At 35.4% G+C, this 19,762-nt stretch overlaps 1 protein-coding gene across 2 annotated transcripts in view; it reads right to left on the bottom strand.

Moving 5' to 3' along the window:
• Window positions 1-567: 567 nt before the first annotated feature.
• LOC129739376 (uncharacterized) overlaps window positions 568-19,762 on the bottom strand; it is a 249,532-nt gene continuing 230,337 nt past the window's right edge. The window contains exons 9-10 of one of the 2 annotated variants that reach the window (XR_008735842.1): window positions 6,508-10,535; window positions 568-6,182 (exon numbers count right to left, since the gene is read on the bottom strand). Coding sequence is in view for 1 of the 2 variants with exons in the window: in XM_055730795.1 (XP_055586770.1) it covers window positions 10,527-10,535 (9 nt within the window). In the remaining variant the exon portion in view is untranslated. Of the gene's footprint in view, window positions 10,536-19,762 lie in introns of both variants that reach the window. The other variant, XM_055730795.1, reaches the window with a different exon arrangement.

Genomic DNA, 19,762 nt, shown 5'->3' with positions numbered 1-19,762 from the left:
CAAAGACATTAAAAGATAAATAACAAAACATAAAAATTAACCAACAAATAGGTACTTAGTAAAAAAAACCCTGAGTAATATGGATTCGCTTGGCTGTGGATGTGATGAATTTTTAATGTAACATTTCTTACGTAAGATTTATGGAAACCCCCCCTACCCCCCTAGTAAGAGATCGTAAGCCAATGTGAAACCCCCCCACCCCCCATATGTGCTTACGTAATTAGTTAACAGCCCCAATTCAGCTTTCGAATAGGGCAATGCACTGTCGACGTCAAACGAACTGTCATCGAAACGTCTGAAAAAGCCAGAGAAGAGGAGATCGTTTCTGTACGGTAGTAATATTGGACGTGCGCAACACCTTTAATAGTGTCAGTAGATATGTTTCGAATAACGATCAGCGAAAGAGAATTACACTCGGAAGCCGAACTGAAAACAGTGTTGTTTTCTCCCGGCTCTTGTTTGTGTGGGAGGAGCCGACCAACAATGATTATTTGATATAATTTGAGAATTGGAAGCCAATTTGGGTTGACTTTGGTTATTTTTTCGGATGAAATTGCTAAAACACCGTTTCATTTCACAATTTGTAAATAACTTATATTTCCACTTTCATATAAATAATAATCAAAAATACGTTTAGCGTTACACTTACACAATGTTTTTTGATTCATTATGCTTAACTTTTAGTTTGTAGTGTATTTGTGTTTGTTTGTGTTTTCCTCAGTGAGTGTGCGTGAATAGGAGCAGCAATCGCTTCGCAAGTGTTTGTGTGATCAGTGTTCTGCATCCAGCGTCTGGTTTATTTGCTTGCATGGGTGCTACTCTTCCAAAAATGCCAAATCAAAGATGGCATTAAGTTGATCATGCTAATTTTTTGTTAGCTCGCTTTTGCTTTCCAGGGTTTTAGTGTTAATTTTTTTGTTTTTTTTTTGCGTCCTTTGTACATTGCAATTTTCCCTTTTTGTGCTGTTGTTCATTGTGAATAAAGTTTTGATTTTGAAGATTCAAAGGTGAGAGAGTGTGCTCTGGACATAACAGTGACCAAAACCATCATGTTAGGTCATCAAAAGTAATTTACCTTAGCATGAGCTGCGCTATACTTTTGGATGAATTGATCAGTTCTTATTTTATTGATTTTTTTGGGGGTGCATTTACTGGGTATTTATGGATCAACTTGACATTTGTCCTTTTAAGTGATTGTTTACTGTCGTTTCTGATAGTAGTGGTGAAGTTTCAAACTGTTCTTACAGTTATATCTGCTTTAAGATTTTCGAGTTCAATAAGTTTGATCAACCATTAGAAAGGTATGAGTACTGCGCGACATTCAAAGTTTTATCAGTACATATGGCTGATTATGCGACATGGTAGAATTCCCATATGTTGACCTACACGAACTTGTGAAAATTAAAAGAAGACAATACATTCAAAATACAATTCAAAATAAAACAATTCAAAATAGATTTTCCAGATGAAAATAATGACCTTAAAGAATTCTGAGCAATGAACTTAGTAATAAGCAAATATAGTAAAACAAATATACCTCACTGTCAGCCTTCTCCATACATCTCATCGAGGACACGCATGTCAGCACCACCTACTGACGAAAGTTCCTACTGATGTCACTGATAGTACCATCAACACCACCCCTAGCGACAACAGCACCACCTACAAGTCAGAAATCCGCCAGAAGTAGTTCAGATCGTCGAAGCTTATACGTGTGATGTGTCGCCTTGTTTTTTGAAGAGTGAGGTATATTGGTTTCATTACTATATTTGTAATAAGCTTAATCATCAGCTTAATCTATAATTGTAAAAATTTGAACTAGTTATGTTTCACATGTGTTTACTGAACGTTTTCTTTGTTATGGCCTAACTTTTCTATGGAGGACATGGTGTCGCTAGTGTTTACTTAATAACTCTCATCATTAGTTTCGTCTCAAAGTCATTGACAGAGACCGAAAGAATGACGATAGTTTGGAGCATTGAACGCCTCCAGTTCTATTTACTCGGCAAAAGGGTCAAAATATTATGAGACAGCAAAGCGTTAGAATTTTTATTCTATTCGCGTTCGAAAACTTATGCACGCATTGAACGTTGGGTGTTGCGTCTGCAAAGCCTTCGACTACAAGGTACGACATATTGCTGGGGTACACAACACAGCGGACGCCTTGTCACATCTTTCAGTCCTTGATGCGAAAGCTTTTGATAGTACTAAGGAAATGTTTGTGCACATGATTGCTAATACTGCTGTTCAGTCTAGGGCGCTGTCCTGGAAGGACATCCGTAAAGCTTCACAAATCGCCCCTGAAATCTCGAATGTCAGACAATGTTTGGTAGATAATTCAATTGATAAAATCTCATTGGAATCAAACCACTTGTCCAAGAGCTATGTCACATTGACGGAGTACCGTGGTGGCAGAATTTTCATACCGCATATACTAAGAGTCAAGGTAATGACTACTGGACATGGAGATCATCCAGGAATCTGTGATGAAACAAGTTATGAGATCCTATGTATGGTGGCCGAAAATTGACGTGGCATTTGAAAAATACGTTTGAAGCTGCAGAGGTCCAGGTCCAGATGTAGAGGTCGGCACCAGATCTCTCAGAGCCCATGCAACGAAGCCAGTTACCGCCATATCCGTGGAAAATAGTTGCTCTAGATTTTCTCGGGCCTCTGCCAGAGGGACAATATTTATTAACATATTGATTTCTATTCGCGACAAAATCGCACAACTATGTTGTGTGGACGTGTGAACGGTTTGATCGATCGAGGGCTTGACTACTGGATCGATCGAGGGCTTGGCTACTGGATACCCTTAGGGCTCGAAGTAAACTACCTGATGTTCCAATTCGAGACATCTTGGCAAACTTAGATCTTGAATATTTGTACCCTATATACAAATATCTTAAAATGTCTGACTTGGTCGTTTAGTCCTGTCCCTGTCCCTCTCTGTCTTTACTATAAATCTAATGCTCTTTTCGTCTACTCATTAGAGCAACCTCTCGTCCGACCGGTTCGATAACACCGGAAAGAAGGCTGGCCAGGACCACAATACCTGCGGTAGCTTACGAAACCACGCTACAGGAAGCCACTACCGACCATAGACGGAAATCTGTTCTCGGGAGCGACCCTACACAATCCTTCTTCCTTCCCTCTAGTTAAATTAATTAACAGTTGAGTAGCCGCGACGATTATGGCGCCCCTCTTGTGAATACTTGGCACAAAAAAAAACTTTATGAGTTAAATGCCTTAATAAAACTTCTTGTAAATTAAAAAAAAATCGCACAATGAGCTGAAGTTCGGTCGCAGAATGAATACTACCCTCCAAAAGAATATGCCGATCTAGAACGAAGAGCCAAGGACAGTGCTATTGAAGTTGACGATCATGTGCTAGTTGAGAAGATTAGAAAGAACAACGAACTACATACTGAGTTTGAAAATGAAGAGTTCATTGATCGGAACAAGGAAGGAACCGATACCTTCATTGAGTCTACAGTTACCGGCAAGAGATAGTCAAGAAGCTCAGCACACCTAGAAAAGATTAACGTGGAGAAGCAGAATGTGGACACACAAAAGCCGGGTACATGTGTTCCGGTAGAGTCGTCAAGAAATTTACCATTGGTATGTGTTGATCAATCTGGAAGGGACGCAGAGCGAGTTGCGCGACACTACAGTCACAATTACCACAAAAAAATATAACTTAAAAAAACTTGTGAGTGTAATGAATGGAAAATAGATAATGCAACAGAAGTTAATTTCGAATAATTGGCTTCAGAATCCGAGTTTCACCACATTTTTGTTTTTTCTTTATTTGTTAGTTTTGATTACCCAATAGAAGTTGTTTACATAGGTTCTTTTTTGATTGCTTCTCCCAAGTAGGTTGGTTTTACGGTTTGTTGACAATGATTTGTAGGTAAAGCTTTGTTTTACAAGATGTTTCTAGTTTTGTCGTTGGTTTGATGGGATTAATTGATAAGTTTGTTGTTTTACGTTAAGGATATTCCGCTTGAGTTTGTTTTTTTTTGTTTGGGTGGTTATTCTAGACACATAAGCATTTGGTTTTTAAGGACGTGTTTTGCTCTTGTTTAAAGATATAGCGCTTGTGTAAGAGTACAACATCTCTAATGCAAGTGGAGTTATTTCAATACGAGTGTTCACTTGATAAAGCGTACGATAAGTTCAACTGTTTGGTTTTCGTTCAGCATAACAGATTGTCATGTAGAGAAAAAGGAATCGAATTGCGTTTTGGCAAGGAAAAATTAACGTTTATTTCTGGTATCAAGTAACAAACATCAATCAGTGAGCAATCAATGGGTTCAACAGTAAAAAACAGCGACAAGAACTTATTCCGATAACTTGGAACATATTTGATTATTTTAACCATATTGCTGAATCATTTTTCTGAAAAAGCTGTCCGTTATTGAAATATTAATTCTAATTTAATAGCTTTAGAATGTTTGATAGATTTGACAGATTGATAGCCTTTATGAGCACGTCATTTGCAAGTACATCGACAATTCTATCGATTGGTCGATCATAAATAAGATATTGTCTCCAGTCGTTTAATAATCTGCATCAAACTGCATTAGTTTGCCATGACCTGCAACTGCAGTTGGCGTCCTGCTTGCAAGCAATAGCTTTCTTCCCGCAAATGACGGCGAGCTTCAATGGTAAAGCTTCACTTTCTTGTTATAAAATATATTTTTGTGGTTGCTGTTTGTCTGTGTATAGGAATGCATTTTCGTTTTTTTTTATCAATAATACCACATATTTTTGAATGTTTATCAGAGCAATGAAACCGTATGCGGCCAGCACACACATAGTTAACGAAAATAAAACTATTTGATTTTTGGCGTTTTAAGTTCGAGCGACTGTTCGTTATTCCCAATTTAATACTTAATTTATTGCATTCTGTAAGTTTATTAGCTAATCTAACCAATATAATCCATGTAACTTTTAGAATTGGAAACGATACATGCGTGATATGTCGAAATTGGTACATTTATGTTCTTCACTTGAAAAATAACTATACAATTCATTAATGGTAAGCTAAACCTAGTTTTAATTTCTTCTATGTAGAATCTAGATATGAAAGTATAACAGCATAATCAAGAATGTCAGTTTTTGATGAATTAACGGAGATTTATATAAAATGGTGAATAATTCATTTGTTGAGGAATTTTTTAGTTTGTTCAACGGACAAATTATCAAAAAAGAACTAATAATTTATGATTAACTGGAGGTTCAAACTTATATTTGATTTTTCAATTAATTTTCAACATTCAATTTGATATGATTGAAACGAATGATTTCGTTTTAATAAACACTTAACTATAAATAATTCAAAATAAAATACATAATTTCAAAAAAGTTGAAACAAAACTATTTTGTCAGAAAATATAAATCATTCAAGAATTTTGAAACTTTTTTTACTTTGATTAATTAAGTATAAACCCTTACCAATACCGTTGCGCGAGGTGAAAATGGGTCAAAAAATGATGTTTTTGAATTATTTTCCCAACTACTTCCGTTAGTTAAATTGCATAAAAAAGAGTGTATAAGTGTGCAGAATTCGGTTGAAAGATATTGATTTTTGAAAAAGTTAAGGTCAAATGAAAATTGACTCTTAGTCCACGTTGTTGCAGTAGAATACTATCATAAAGAATGTTATCAAAACGATAAAATTAGCTTTAAATTCAAGTGGAAAACTTTTTTTTTGTAAAATATCTGAGCGACGGTTGCCAAATAACCGTGATCATGAGAAGGTTTGGGTATAGAAACCACGGCTGTATCTCAAAAAATGCTTTACCACTTCGTGCATTGATACTCCGAACGACACCAAAAGAAGGTGAGTAAAATATCACGCAATCTTTTTTTGCACTCTATACCATTCGGAAGTTTGGGACATAATGTTTATACGTATAACTAAAACATGGATCATCGAAAATCTGGACGCACTGTTTATTATACCATAGCGCTCCTAGTTGTCGGATCTGGAATGTTTTGACAGTCCTTTGTTCGGAAATGTTTCTTCTATCAGTGCTGAAAATTTCATCACGATTCGTTTCGTAATATATACGTAATATATACGTAATATACGAAAATTAATTTTGGACACCCACGTCAATAACCCGACGTGGTCTGGAAATCTGAAATCGTGAAATCTGATTTTGGGCGGCTTCCTGGTCAAAAATTTTACAAAGCCACTGGTCGGGGTGATGTCCTCGCCAAGTTGAAATTAGTTTTTGCCGATAAGTTGGCAAGAAAGTGTTTGATCTGGCAAGGTATTTGCAGCTGCGGAAGAAAAACCCCGGTTTTTGTGAAAAACAAGACCATGGACTCCGAAATGTACAAGGAGGAGTGCCTGAAAAACGTTTTTTTTTCGTAAATTAGATCTCACAAAGGACCAGTAAAGTTTTCGCCAGATTTGGCAAGCTGCCACTACAGCAAAGAGGTACTACAGTGGTATCGGGCCAACGGGTGGATTTTGTCGAAAAGGACATCAACCCACCCAACTGCCCTCAATTTCGCCCTATCGAAAAATGTTGGGCAATTGTCAAGCAGAAGATCAAGAAGAATGGTAGGCCGACTCGGGATGCAACAGAGATGAAGAGATTGTGGAACAAAATGGCCACTGAGGTCAGCGAATAGGGTGTTCAAACTAAGATGAGTGGTACTCGACGAAAAGTTCAAAATTTCATAAAAAAAACATCGAAATAATTTTTTTACTATTTTTCCTTTAAAGTGCAATAAAAACCCTGCATTTTGAGTACAAAACATTTTTAATTTCGTTTACATAGCTCCGAGATAGAACCTTTTTAATGCGTCCAGATTTTGCGTGATCTATGCTTTAACACACTAAATGTGCATTTTAAATGAATGAACGTGCACTGACAATGCTCGAAAAGGCAGTGCTTGGAATGGGAGTTCACCAATAGACATATAATTGCTTTATAATTCAAAAATCCGTTTGTTGAACATGGTAAATCCGTACAACCGATGCTTGACACATAATCCCCCCGTTTAACACATTTTGAACAGTGTTTCAAAAATAGGAAAAACCTATGGTATATTCAACAGATTCTTAGAAATATCACTGTTCCTTATTAAGTATGTATGTATTTGACAGAAAAAGAACTTTGTAATGTGTTAACATATGTTAACTGAATGTTGTGAAATGGATATCTTCAAAATTCATAGAGATATACCAAGAACAATTTTTTTTTTCATTTTAACCCATAGTCACCCCCCCGCACGACGATACCCCTTTTTGTTAATTTTTTTCAATGGCCTAGGAGTTTACTGACTCATATGTTTAAGTATTCTCTATGAAATTGTAGCTAAAATCAAACATTACTGGAAACGGCTATTATTGTTTGTGTTCATTTGCAACCTAGTATCTATTTAATGCAATCAACTACACTTGATATCTCTGGCACTATGTGCTGGATCGATCTGGGCTATGTCTCGTGCTTTGCTAGTTTCGGCTTGTCTTTTGGCATCGGTTCTTCCTAAGAAATTAAGTGATACATATTGTGTAGTTTTATGGGGTGACGCATTGCTAATCAATGAGGATCTCTTTCGCAAAGCTACGAATAAAAAATGCTGTCTACTTTCTGTTAACCTCAAAAGCGCGATCGAACAGCAAATCATTTTATATAATTATGTCAAGTTTTGATTTTGTTTTCAGCAAACTGGTCACAATTGGAACTTCAACGTTGTTTCTCCATCCTCATAATTTTTTTTCCGACACAAATGATAAAATTTATAGAACTCTAGTGAATCAGTGAAAAAAAAAATAAATAAATTAATATTTCCAGTCTATTGGTAGAATAGCCATGGGTTAACTGATATCTGCATCCATTCTGAGTAAGGTTAAGTGGGGTAATCATGAACAATACTACTCAGTTTTAAATACTAACGGCTTAAATTATACACAAGTTTTGAACAAATGATTTTACATTTTATGTTTTTTTTTCTTACTTTAAATAAAATTTAAACACTCCCAATGTTCATAATTATCCCGCGGTCTTTTTTTTTGTTTCGATTATAGTCGTTTTATCATCTTTAAGTCATCCGTGACTTATATCACCGATGCAGTTGGCGGACAGTCATTGAAAGAAAAACTTATCCGGTACAACTGTGATCGATGTATACCCTTGGGCTCGAACCTGAGGACGTCGTCTCAGGAAGCAACTGACTTGCCAACTGAGCTATATCACAGGCCCGCCGCGGTCTATGGTATCTTGACAAATATGGGGTAAATATGAACACTGAATTGTGCATGGGTGAACAAAGATCTAACTTATTTGAACAGCTTGAGGACTTTTACGTTCACGCCGGTCACTGAAATGAAGACTAACGTTGATAAATAATTCTGTTGATTTTTTGGGAAAGTTTAAAAAGCAATTTTCAGTGACCAATTTGCTGAACTGCATCTATTTTCTCTGTACCTTTTTTTTTATCTCTATTGTATTCAATGAAACGGGAGCAACAATAAACTTTGAACATCAATTGGTTCAATACTTTCAATGAAATCTAAACATAGGGCAGCAGTGCCTTCAAGTTGTCCAAAAGGAAGTATTTCAACACACACCGGTTCGTTCAATCTGGACAAATTGAAGCTGTGTTTCCCTATCTTCTGGCTAACGCCGGCGACAAGCAGTGGTTATTTCTTATTATCGGTTATTTTTTATTCCTATTTGCAAAATATAAACTCCAATAAACGTATTTAACAATGTATGTATCTCATGTAACGCTAAATTTTTGGTTCGACAATTCGATAAGAAATCAAACGGCTTCTCCGATTTTAATGCTTGTTTTTTTTCCTACTACGAGATACTAAAGTAGCTTTGAGTTCTTCCTTTTCTCATTCATTTTTGCATGTTATTCTAATCTACAATACAATTTATTGGCATTCTTCATCGATTTAGTTATCTACTACCGTCTACTCCGGTTGTGGCCATTTGTTTTTCGAAAGATGCAACACCATTACTTTCCAATACACATCATGACACTACATTATTGGCCATCTGTAGGAGGAAATAACCGCCTCAATCTACGAAGAGGGTTTTAACTAATTTACGTTTGTTTGTGTTTCCGCTCGGAAAAGGTTTTGGATATTTGACGTTGATATACATAGTTGCGCTTGGAGTGATCCGTTTTTGAGTGTTCGTGATTGTGTATATATGGGCGTCTGTCTTGTCTGTACTTGTTGATTACTTATTACTATAATGCTACTAAACAAGAGGCAAAAATTGTACAAGATTGCTCAACTCAATGTATTTAAAGTTTCAATAATCTGTCCCCGATGTTGTCACGTGTAATGCGATTTCAGTGTAGATGTAAATTTGTTTCGACACTTGATTTAATAAGATTATGTATCACTAACTACTTTGTTTTTAAAGTTTAACACGTGCCCTTCCCGAAATATTTTCTATTGTAATTTATTGAATATTTGTATGATATTTGTAGATTCTTCTCCACTTCCCGGAAGGGTGTAGGGTGATAGCAACTCAAACAATCGTCTCATGAAAGGGGAATGGGTTTGGAAATAATTCAACAAATACAATTTCTATTGTTGACCCGTTGCTGTGACGACATATGTACGCGCCTTGCCTACTGTACCTATGTGATAAGTTTTGCTTTTCTTGTATCGGTTTTATTAGCGGCTGCATTGCTATCCTGATAAACACGAAAAGCTTTTTTCCAAATATACGTACCGACTCTACTACATTAATCATTGTATGAATTTGTTCTGCTATTGATTTTGTTCCTTACTGTCATCTTGACTCACTTGTCTAGTCGTAGCTAATATTGGTCATTTTTAATTTGTGTTTGCATATGATATTGTATGATGAATGAATGCTTTGAGATTCATGATTTGTTATAGTTTGTTGTCCAGCAAGAAAATTTTTGCAGAGTATTTTGGTTTGTATTTCTTTTGTTTCCATTTTGTATTTCATTTTCCTGAAGTGTAGAAAAAATATATATAGATCGAAAAAAATTAATATACGCTTGTTTTCTTTCTTGATTTTCGAGTTTTTGATGTGTGTGTAAATATTACTCCCTTATATTTGCTTATAACGCGTCACATCGAAAGGTGGGATGTTTCATTTTTGTTGTCTTCGCGATGATTCATTATCTTGATTTTAAGTTCAATTTATTTATTACATATTATAGATTAAGATAGTATTTGATGGGGTGGGATGGTTTTTTCTGTGTGATTAGTCATCGCATTTGGCATAAAATAAGTAAAGCGTGTAAAGGTTGTTTCTTGATGAATTAACAGTAGTGAATCATATCGTGCGTTTGTTCAGTTTTTTTTTTCTAGTAAAGTAATATAACCTCTTTGCCTTCCATCCAATAGGAAACGGTTCATAACTTCAGTGTACCACTCTTTTGAATTTATGAAAACTTTGGTTTTAGCAATGATGAAGCAACTGAAGATGGAGTATTTTTTCACAGCCTACTATATACCATCGCTTGATTAGAAGGGCTCGAGAGCGTAAAGGACAACTTCGACTTCATGTACGCTGTTAAGAGAAAGAAGAGAAAAAAATATTAGAAATATACACGCTCGTTTTTATTCAAACTTTTTCGGTTAAAAAATAACAATTTTATGGCTTTGGCCCAAAAACTGCCAATATGGTTATTTTTTAAAAATTTTTCTTTCTTAAATTTTAACCATTTTTGTAGTTCTTGAGCACTAAGCACAAAATGTTTGAATAATTTGGTTTTCCTATCGTAGCCGTTTTGAAAATAATCGATCGTGCAGCCGAACGCGTTTTTCAAAACTCTATTATTCCGCGTAACTGGATCGTGTTCCAGATAAAATCGGTCTTGTAATTTCGGAACACATCGAAACTGTTGGCGGTGATCAAAGGTAAATATTTTAATAAGGTACACCGGGGTAAGTGTGGACGGTTTTTCGTATAGTTCAACTTCAAAAAATCATTAATCAGCAGTCGAGCAATTTTCATAAAATTACATTCAATGTGATGCAGAACATGTTGTTTACAAACGCTGAAGAGATGAGCTCGATAAAAGCAAAGCGAGAAAAGTTATCACGTACATTGTAATGAACTGCTGGTGTCTCCACTTACCCAGCTTTATGGGGTAAGTGTGGAAGATAGATTTTCTCTTTAATTTCTCAGTAATTTTCAAAAAATTTTGTTTTCTTGGTTTAATACGTTATTTTATTGCTCAAACCGTCCAAAATTTTGAAAAAAATTTCATGATACTATTAGTAAGGCATCTTTTAATAATTATTGTGTGTAATTTATGTTGCAACACACGAGATCAGATTTTATCAAAAACACAGAACAAATAAGTACTTTACCCAACTTTTCATGATCCGAATGCTAAATATAGGTAAATAATACAATTTATGAAACATGAATGACAGAAAATTGAAAAAATGTGTAAACATCAAGTCTTTTTAAAGCCGTCCACACTTACCCCAGGCAGGGGTTGGAGACTAAATTTTAGTTTTTTGTAAATAAACTCTTTTTTCTTCATTTTTAACCGCCGTTTCTTTTCCTAACTGGTTGTTTGGAATGTAAGGATTGTTTCAATGTAGAGTTTTTCATCGAGAGCCAGCTTGTTTACGAGAAATTTGCAATTGAAAAAGATGCTCATCAACTCGACATCGTAGTTGAAAATAGAAAATTCCAAAAAATTAGCTGTAAACACCCGTTATTGTCTGAATCGTTTTTTTTTTCACAGTTATTGGATAGGTTACAAGTAAATTGAACATTCTGCATTAAAAGTTTGAGAAAATAGTGCACAGTATTGTTTTAATAGCCATCGTCCACACTTACCCCGCGTTCACACTTACCCCAGTGTACCTTATAAATATTGTTACCTCACAATAAACAAATAAAATTAAATTTCAGGACACCGATGAGATATGACCCCGCATGAAGTTTCAATAGAAACACCTAAATCCGCTTTCTAGCTGGTCCTCGCACTATCAAGTATATTGAAGTATCACAAAAAGGAGAACCCGGATTACACTTCCGGTAAGTTTTAACATTCCTTAGAATACTTTTAAATCCTTCCAAGGATGGAAAGATTGATTACCCAATAAAGTATTTTTGTTTCAGGTATTGGTGCGAAAATGTAAGATATTCTTCCGACTGTTTTTTCACCATCCGGAAGAAGCTGGAACGAAATGGACTGCCTGAAAAACATCACCCGTAAATTTATTTTTATAAAATTATTTAATCGGCTATATCGGTGAAATTTTATTTTCTTTGAGAATGAATATTTAAGAATTGGAAGATTATAGACGGATAGAAGATAAGAATAAGGTGAAAGATGTTGAAAACCGCATCTATCGATAAATGTGTCTCGGTTGTATTTGGAGCTTTTCTGAGCGATCACATTTCATCTTTTTGTTCGTTCGTACTGCAAGTTTTCCTCTTGTTGGACGAACCACGCTACGCCTACTATTGTGTGGTGGTAGATCTACGGATTTCTCCGTAGTTCTACGAATTTTCAGCGTTTCTACGGAGCTACGGATCGATGCTCGAAATTTACAGATTTTCAGCATTTCCTACGGATTTTCTACGGATAATCGAAAAAATTCAAGGGATTCTGCGGATAAATGAAAATTCTACCTGACGACCAAAAAAAAAAGGTCATCAAGTTTTCTTTTGCCGAAATCAATACATTTTCGATTTTCGTAAAATCTACGGACTTAAGCAGTTTTCAATATGACAACGCTGGGTGGTAGCTACAATCTACGATGCCAGGTAAATAATTGACGTTTTGTAGTTAGGAAAAAAGGTAAACAAAAAGGTGTAAATTTTCGATGAATTTAAAACTCATTTTACTACGGCTTTTTACTTCAGAGATCTCATAAAAAGTAAGCAGAATCAACTTTTAGGTCTACTTCTAGTGTTTTAAATATTTTTGAAAAAATATTGATAGCTACTAAGTGATAAATTGAGTTTAAAAAACTGATGTTTTTCTTGCGATTGAAAACACACCTAAGTATTTTAAAAGTTTTGAATCAAAAAGTGATTTTTTTTACAAAAACTTTCATTCAAAAAAAAAATTTTGGAGATATTTGTAAGCTAAACTTACGAAAGTTCTGTTTTGGAAAGCATTCTAGCAAGGAAAAAACCTGGTTGAAAAAACTGGAATTTTATTCTGTTTTCTGTTAACCAAAGTAACAATTTTGATGGCTTTTTCTGGAATCAACGGAGTGTTTGAGTTGTTTTTTGTACTGGAAGAAGATTTAAAATGATTTAAATTTTTTTTAGATTTATTTAAGAGTTTTATTTCATTTATGAAAAATGCACTTCTGAAATGTCTGTTCCTATGTGAGAGCTTTTTGCATTTTTTCGTAAATTTTTATAAAAAAAAATCAAATGTTTTCCGTCGGCGTATCTTGCAAGTACCTTCTCATGATAAAATTTTGCCCAATAATTATTAAAAAATAACATTAGGAGCTAAATTCCTTTTAATTATATGCCTGTTCCTAAAAGCTTCCCAAATCCTCTAAACTCTTCTATGGATTACTTTGTGGCGCTACTGTTTTGTTAATATCTCCCATTCTATCCGTATCTAGCACTGCAAGGTAGTAGACCCGTGAGAAACAAAACGATGAAATGTGTTGAAAAGTTTTTCAAATTAAAATTACCCTTCCGCTCATTTTCAACATCTTTCACCTTATTCTAATCTTCTATCCACATGTATTAGATTCGGATAGAATTTTTTGTTAATAAAATAAAACCATATTTCAAAGATCCATTACTCTGTCATTTTCAACGGAAATCATAAAAAGTATGTTAAAACGCATTGAAATTTTATCATTTATCAAATAATCAATATTAAAATGATTAAGTAATGACCTTTAACATGACATTTTTTAACTAAGCTTTGAATGGTGTCGAAAAGTACCGACTGCATCGCCGAATATTTGATCTGCAAAAAATACTATTGTACAGTGAGCGAAATAAGAATAGCACCACTATGTGTTTTGCTTGTTAAAATATGAATGTTTGAAAATCACCAAAATTTTCTTCCACAAATTGTTTTGAATTGTTTAACGGATAAATCAAGCATAAGTTTACTTATTTTGGACTTTGCAATTGGCGTTGAGGACCAAAACTATGGAAAAAGGATGCGAAATAAGAATAGCACCACTAGTGTTTTTCAACAAGAGCAAGATTATTTCTTAAAATTTACCGTGTAAAAGTGAATAATAATGCTCCTACAAATTATTTGAATAGATAACAATATTTTAAGAAGTTTTCTAGAATTTCAAATATTTTCAAAGGTTTCAAATTGGGGTTTTAAGAGATGCTCCTCTAGCGTTTAGGAATTCGATACTTGAGCTATAATACTTTATAAAACTGCTTTATTCCTTCATTATCGTTGATGCAAATTGACGAAACATAGATTTGGGGTTGAATTTGAATAAAAAAAACTGGCTTCAAATTCAAAAATTCTAATGTTTTTAGATAGTCAAACACTATTTTTCTAGTTTCAAGTCATAGATGGCAGCACTTTCTTAATGCCCATTTTTCAATATCTGGGATTAATTCGGGTGTGCTGGATGATTTTGGTCAAGAAATTAGTGCTTTTTACCGTGTGACCGCCTTGGAAATTCCAAGATCACAATATCAAAAAATAAGAATTTCATCAAGGACCGATAAAAGTGAATTTCTTGGACCGATAATCAGAATAACTTTGTGCTTTGCGATGGAGCTTGATGAACCAGATAACAAGCAGTATTATTGGTATGATTTGAAATTGAATCGGAAGTTGAGATGAGCAGCAATTTTGACGGTAGTATATTCTTATGCTTGTGTTTTTTTTGCAAATCCGGAAAAGATTTCTGCAGCGTGAACTTCAACAAAACTATGTTCGAAAACTACCTCGAAATGATGAATATGGGCCTAAATAAACCTGAAAAATCAATATTGAGACTTAATTTGGTTTTAACGGCAAGATAGTGCTGCCATCTATGACTTGAAACTGGAAAAAGTTATGATTACTGATGAAAATTTAAGTTTATGAATTCCAACCTGTTTCTTTCTGATTTAAAATAAACCGAAAATGTTTGATTCATCATTTCACGTCTTTTTAATAAAGAAAGTAAGGAGTTTGGTAAAGAATTACAGCTCAAATATCAAATTCCTTAGTTCTAGAAGAGCATCTCTTAAAACCCCATTTTGAAACCTTTGAAAATATTTGGAGTTCTAGAAAACTTCCTAAAATACAGTTATCTATTTGAATAATTCGTAGAACCATTATTATTCACTTTTACACAGTAAATTTTTAGAAATATCTTGGTTTTGTTGAAAAACACTAGTGGTGCTATTCTTATTTCGCACCCTTTTTCCATACTTTTGGTCCTCAACGCCAATTGTAACGTCCAAAAAAACGTGAACTTATGCTTGATTTATCCGTTAAACAGTTCAAAACAACTTATAGAAGAAAATTTTGGTGATTTTCAAACATTCATATTTTAACAAGCAAAATACATAGTGGTGCTATTCTTATTTCGCTCACTGTATAGCTGAATATATGATGCAACTTTCATCTAAAGACACCACCAACAAGAGTTATGAAAGAAATAATGACAATAAATCTCTTTAAACAAACAATAAAGTCTGTTTCACATAGAATCTCGTCGAATCTTTTCATTTACTGCAGCGCCTCTAGCTGTCACATAGCAAATCTATTGACAGTGTTTTGATCCGGATGGTTTGTTTACTTAGTGGTGAAAATTTCATCAAGATTGAAGCAGTCAGTCAAAAGTTATCGACGATGGAACGCGAAAGGCGAGAGAAAATTCTGCACACTCACGTAGAGAAACCGACGTGGTCAGGGGTAAACATCGCGAAATTCCTGAAATATCCAAAATCAACTGTAAATTCGGTGCTGCAACGTCACCGGGAGACCCTTACGGTGGATCGAGCAAAACAAACCAGGCGTAAAAGTGGAACATATGACCGGAAGCTGCGAGCAAAGGTAATTCGATCAGTTCACAATAATCCTGGAATTTCGTTGCGTGATTTGGCGAAAAAGTTCAAGACGAACCACAGTACAGCTCGACGAATTTGTTTGCGAGAAGGCTTGCGGTAGTATCATGCAAGTAAACACCCCAACAGGACGCAGAAACAACACCTGGTTACCAAAACCAGGGCAAGGAAATTATACGAAAAAGTGTTGACCATTTTTTTTTTCTGGGAATTTAACATTTATACGATTTAAAGTGTTGACCAAGTACAACGGATGCATTTTGATGGACGACGAAACTTACGTCAAAATGGATTTTGGACAAATACCCGGTAACAATATTTACCTTGCGAAGCGTAAAGAGAATGTTGCGGGTAGATTCAAGTTTGTTTTCGCAGATAAATTTGCTCGTAAGTTGATGATTTGGCAAGGGATCTGTAGTTGTGGGCAGAAGACTAAGATTTTCATCACTGGGGACACAATGAATGGAAATGTTTACAAAGAAGAATGTCTCCAGAAGAGGGTTTTGCCATTCATTCGGTCCCACAAAGCCCCGGTGAAGTTCTGGCCGGACCTGGCAAGCTGCCACTACAGCCGGGATGTCGTTAGGTGATATAAGGAGAACAAGATCGATTTTGTTGAAAAAGGTATCAATCCATCAAACTGTCTGGATTTTCGTTCGAAATATTGGGCAATAGTTAAGGGCAAACTGAAGAAATGTGGCAGAACCACGAAAAAACTCGCTCAAATGAAAAAGTGGGGGAACAAGATGGCGAATGAGGTTACCAACAGTACTGTGCAGAAAATGATGGGTGGTATCACAAAAAAAGTTAACGAATGATTTTTATGTATTTTTTTACTTAAAGTGCAATAAAAACCCTGCAAAATGACATTTTTACTTTTGTTGTACGTTATTTCTTTGCGGAGAAATGATCTATTTTATCCTACCAGATTCTATGTGAAACAGACTTTAGTCTACTAACTGCACTCAAATACTTTTAGAGGGTGCGTTTCTTACAACATTGGAACAATCATATTTATCTACGAATATGAAACACACTATTTTTCCATGCTTTGTTCAGTGTTTACAGCAAAACCGACTTAAATTTTCAACCAATAATCTAAGTATCATATTGTTAATGCTATATTACATATTATGAGAATGATGCTTTAAACAAAATTCAAGAAAGTCGTAAAAATGAACCAAATTTTCAATTTAGGGGAAGATCTAAAGACCCCCGGCGCAAAGTGTTAGATAATAAAAAAATCCCTTGGTGCATCTTTTTATTTCAGTTCCAATTTTTAAAGATTTATCTAGGAAGAAAGGATAACCCTACCGATTGAATTAATGAATGAAATAAAAGAAAAACAGACACAGTTAGCAAATCTTGGATGATTGATTTTTGATCCAGGCCATCAGCTGGTATTGAATTTGGTTTTTCTTTTCCTGCAAGAATTATAAATTCAATCTCCCACATATTCCACATTAACGAAAGTGAAATTGACAGTCGACAGCTTCACACGCTTCCGGAATAACGAAAAGAAAAGAAGCAAGGTGGCTGACTGGAGCAAATAATCCTGCACATCAATTGACGGCTACCGGTTGACTTTCTTCCACTTCCAAATCCGAACTTCCTTTCTGGATACGACTGAGAATATACTCGTTGCCTATATATGTTAGTGTAGAGAACCTTTGCTTCGACAATATGAAAATTGAAACTCTCAAACTGAAAGCTTTCAGGAAATGATAGAGAAAGTTGAGTCGTTTCGAACGAAGCACATTTACACATTGTGGAGTAGATTTTAAGCTTGCCTATGAATCTACTTCTTTTGCATACACTTCGGATGCTTCCTTTAATGATTTGCAACAAGCAGAGTAGAAAAGTGTGGGAATCAAAATTCAGATCAAGAACCCAGAATCGGACTTTGACATCGAAAATCACTCAGAATTCAGAATTCATAATCGGAATTCAGAATCAGAATACAGATTCAGAACTCAGAAACAGTAGTAGGTAACCAAAAGCTTACCAGATTGAATATTTCACATGGATATTTTTGAAAAAAAGCCCAGATATACTCATTTTTTGTGCAAAATCAAACAACAAACTCTTTTCAACAAAATAATCATGATCGGTTTCCGGAAGCTTAAATTACGCGTATTTGATAACAAATACGCGCATATTGTCAGGATTTTGATAAAATAACCTAAATTCGCTTGGTCCGGATAAGTTTTACGATCGTATTATAGAATAGCATACTACTCAAGAAAAGAATTGTCAACGATATGACTGTATAAATCTGACGTACATCTGAACAGATAACCACGAAATATTCCATTACATAATTATGGTAACACAACGAGAACGTCTTATTTGTACCTACTTTATCAGTATAAAGAAACCTTAAATAGATTTTAAAGATGTGTTTAGAATGAATTCAGTTCGTTTGAGAGTAGAATGTTATCAACATTGTGATTCCATGAAAATTTCATCATTGAAAAGAATCAATTGGAAAATTTGAAACCTTACACCCAAAATTCAGCCTCTGTGCCAATGGCGTGTAGTCAATTACATAGCATCATTGGTACAAGAAGATAACGCGATCGGTGCTGATTTGATTTGCTCCCACCGGCATTAATCTCCCAAGTTAACCGAATTGCGTATGTCTGAAAGAAACAAAATAAAAACGCTTTCACGTCCCTCCCTATCGCATCACAAGACGAAGAAGGATGGAAATAAATACCGGCCAACACTAGGCAGCCAGCGAACCGAGCACTGTGCGTGTGAATGTAGCAAAAGCAACAACAAAAACATCCTTCTAATTCAATCCCTTCAATATACCGGCAAACAACCACGGCCGAGCTGTGCGTGTGTATGCAGTAAAAGCAACAACAAAAAAAACATTCCTTTAATTCAATTCGCCGGCAAACAACCACGGCTAAGCTGTGCGTGTGTATGTAGCAAAAGCAACAAGAATATAGCTTCGTTCAATCGTTAGTAAAAATCGGTTTCAACTGGTTTCTGTTAACTGATAGATGTTCAACGAGCCAATGTTTTGGTCGAAACTAGTCAGGTCGTTGTTCAATGGAGCAAGTTGAAACTAGTCGAAACCAATCCAGCTCGGCAGCAGGATTAGTTTCGACTTGGTAGAAGTCGGTCGAAGTCAATTGGAAAGAGACAGGTGATCAACTATCAATCCATTTCTACTTGTTTCGACCCGTTTCTACTAGAGTTGATTGAACAGACATTATATTCCTTCAATTCACCGGCAAACAAGCACCGGCCAAGCTGCCCGGCTTTAGCAGCTGTGTATATGTAGCGTGTGTATGTAATAGCAGGCAGTAAGCAAAGCACAGTTCTCATTCAATGGGTTTCCCGTTTCCTCCACTCCCGTTCCCTTTCCCGTTTCCATCGCAAGACAAATGAATACCTTGAAAGGAGGCCAAACGCCGGGAAGCCACTGTCGTGCGTTTCTTTTGTGATTGATCGGTGGCAGAATGCCTATGACAAATATCCCTCTTCCTGCATGAAGCTCAAATAGTACACTGGTTAAAATGTCGGTCTGGCAAGACCATTTAGTTAGTGATTTGAGTTCGATTCTCCCTACGGGCGCTGTGGTTTATATTTTTATTTTCTTGTTTCTGGGATGAATTATCCAATAGGAAAGAAATCCCATAAAATGTTTTTCTTGTATTGCTTGAATGTAGTGGTCATGCATCATTTTAGTTGGGAGCCGAGTCCTTATGCCAGTTACGGTTTTTCAATCATATCATCTTCGGCACAGT

Source organism: Uranotaenia lowii, chromosome 1 (genome assembly GCF_029784155.1).
Source record: "Uranotaenia lowii strain MFRU-FL chromosome 1, ASM2978415v1, whole genome shotgun sequence".
In the NCBI taxonomy this organism is placed as follows: Eukaryota; Metazoa; Arthropoda; class Insecta; order Diptera; family Culicidae; genus Uranotaenia; species Uranotaenia lowii.
Note: the sequence above shows the minus strand (reverse complement) of the source record. Positions and strands in the feature narration are given on the sequence as shown.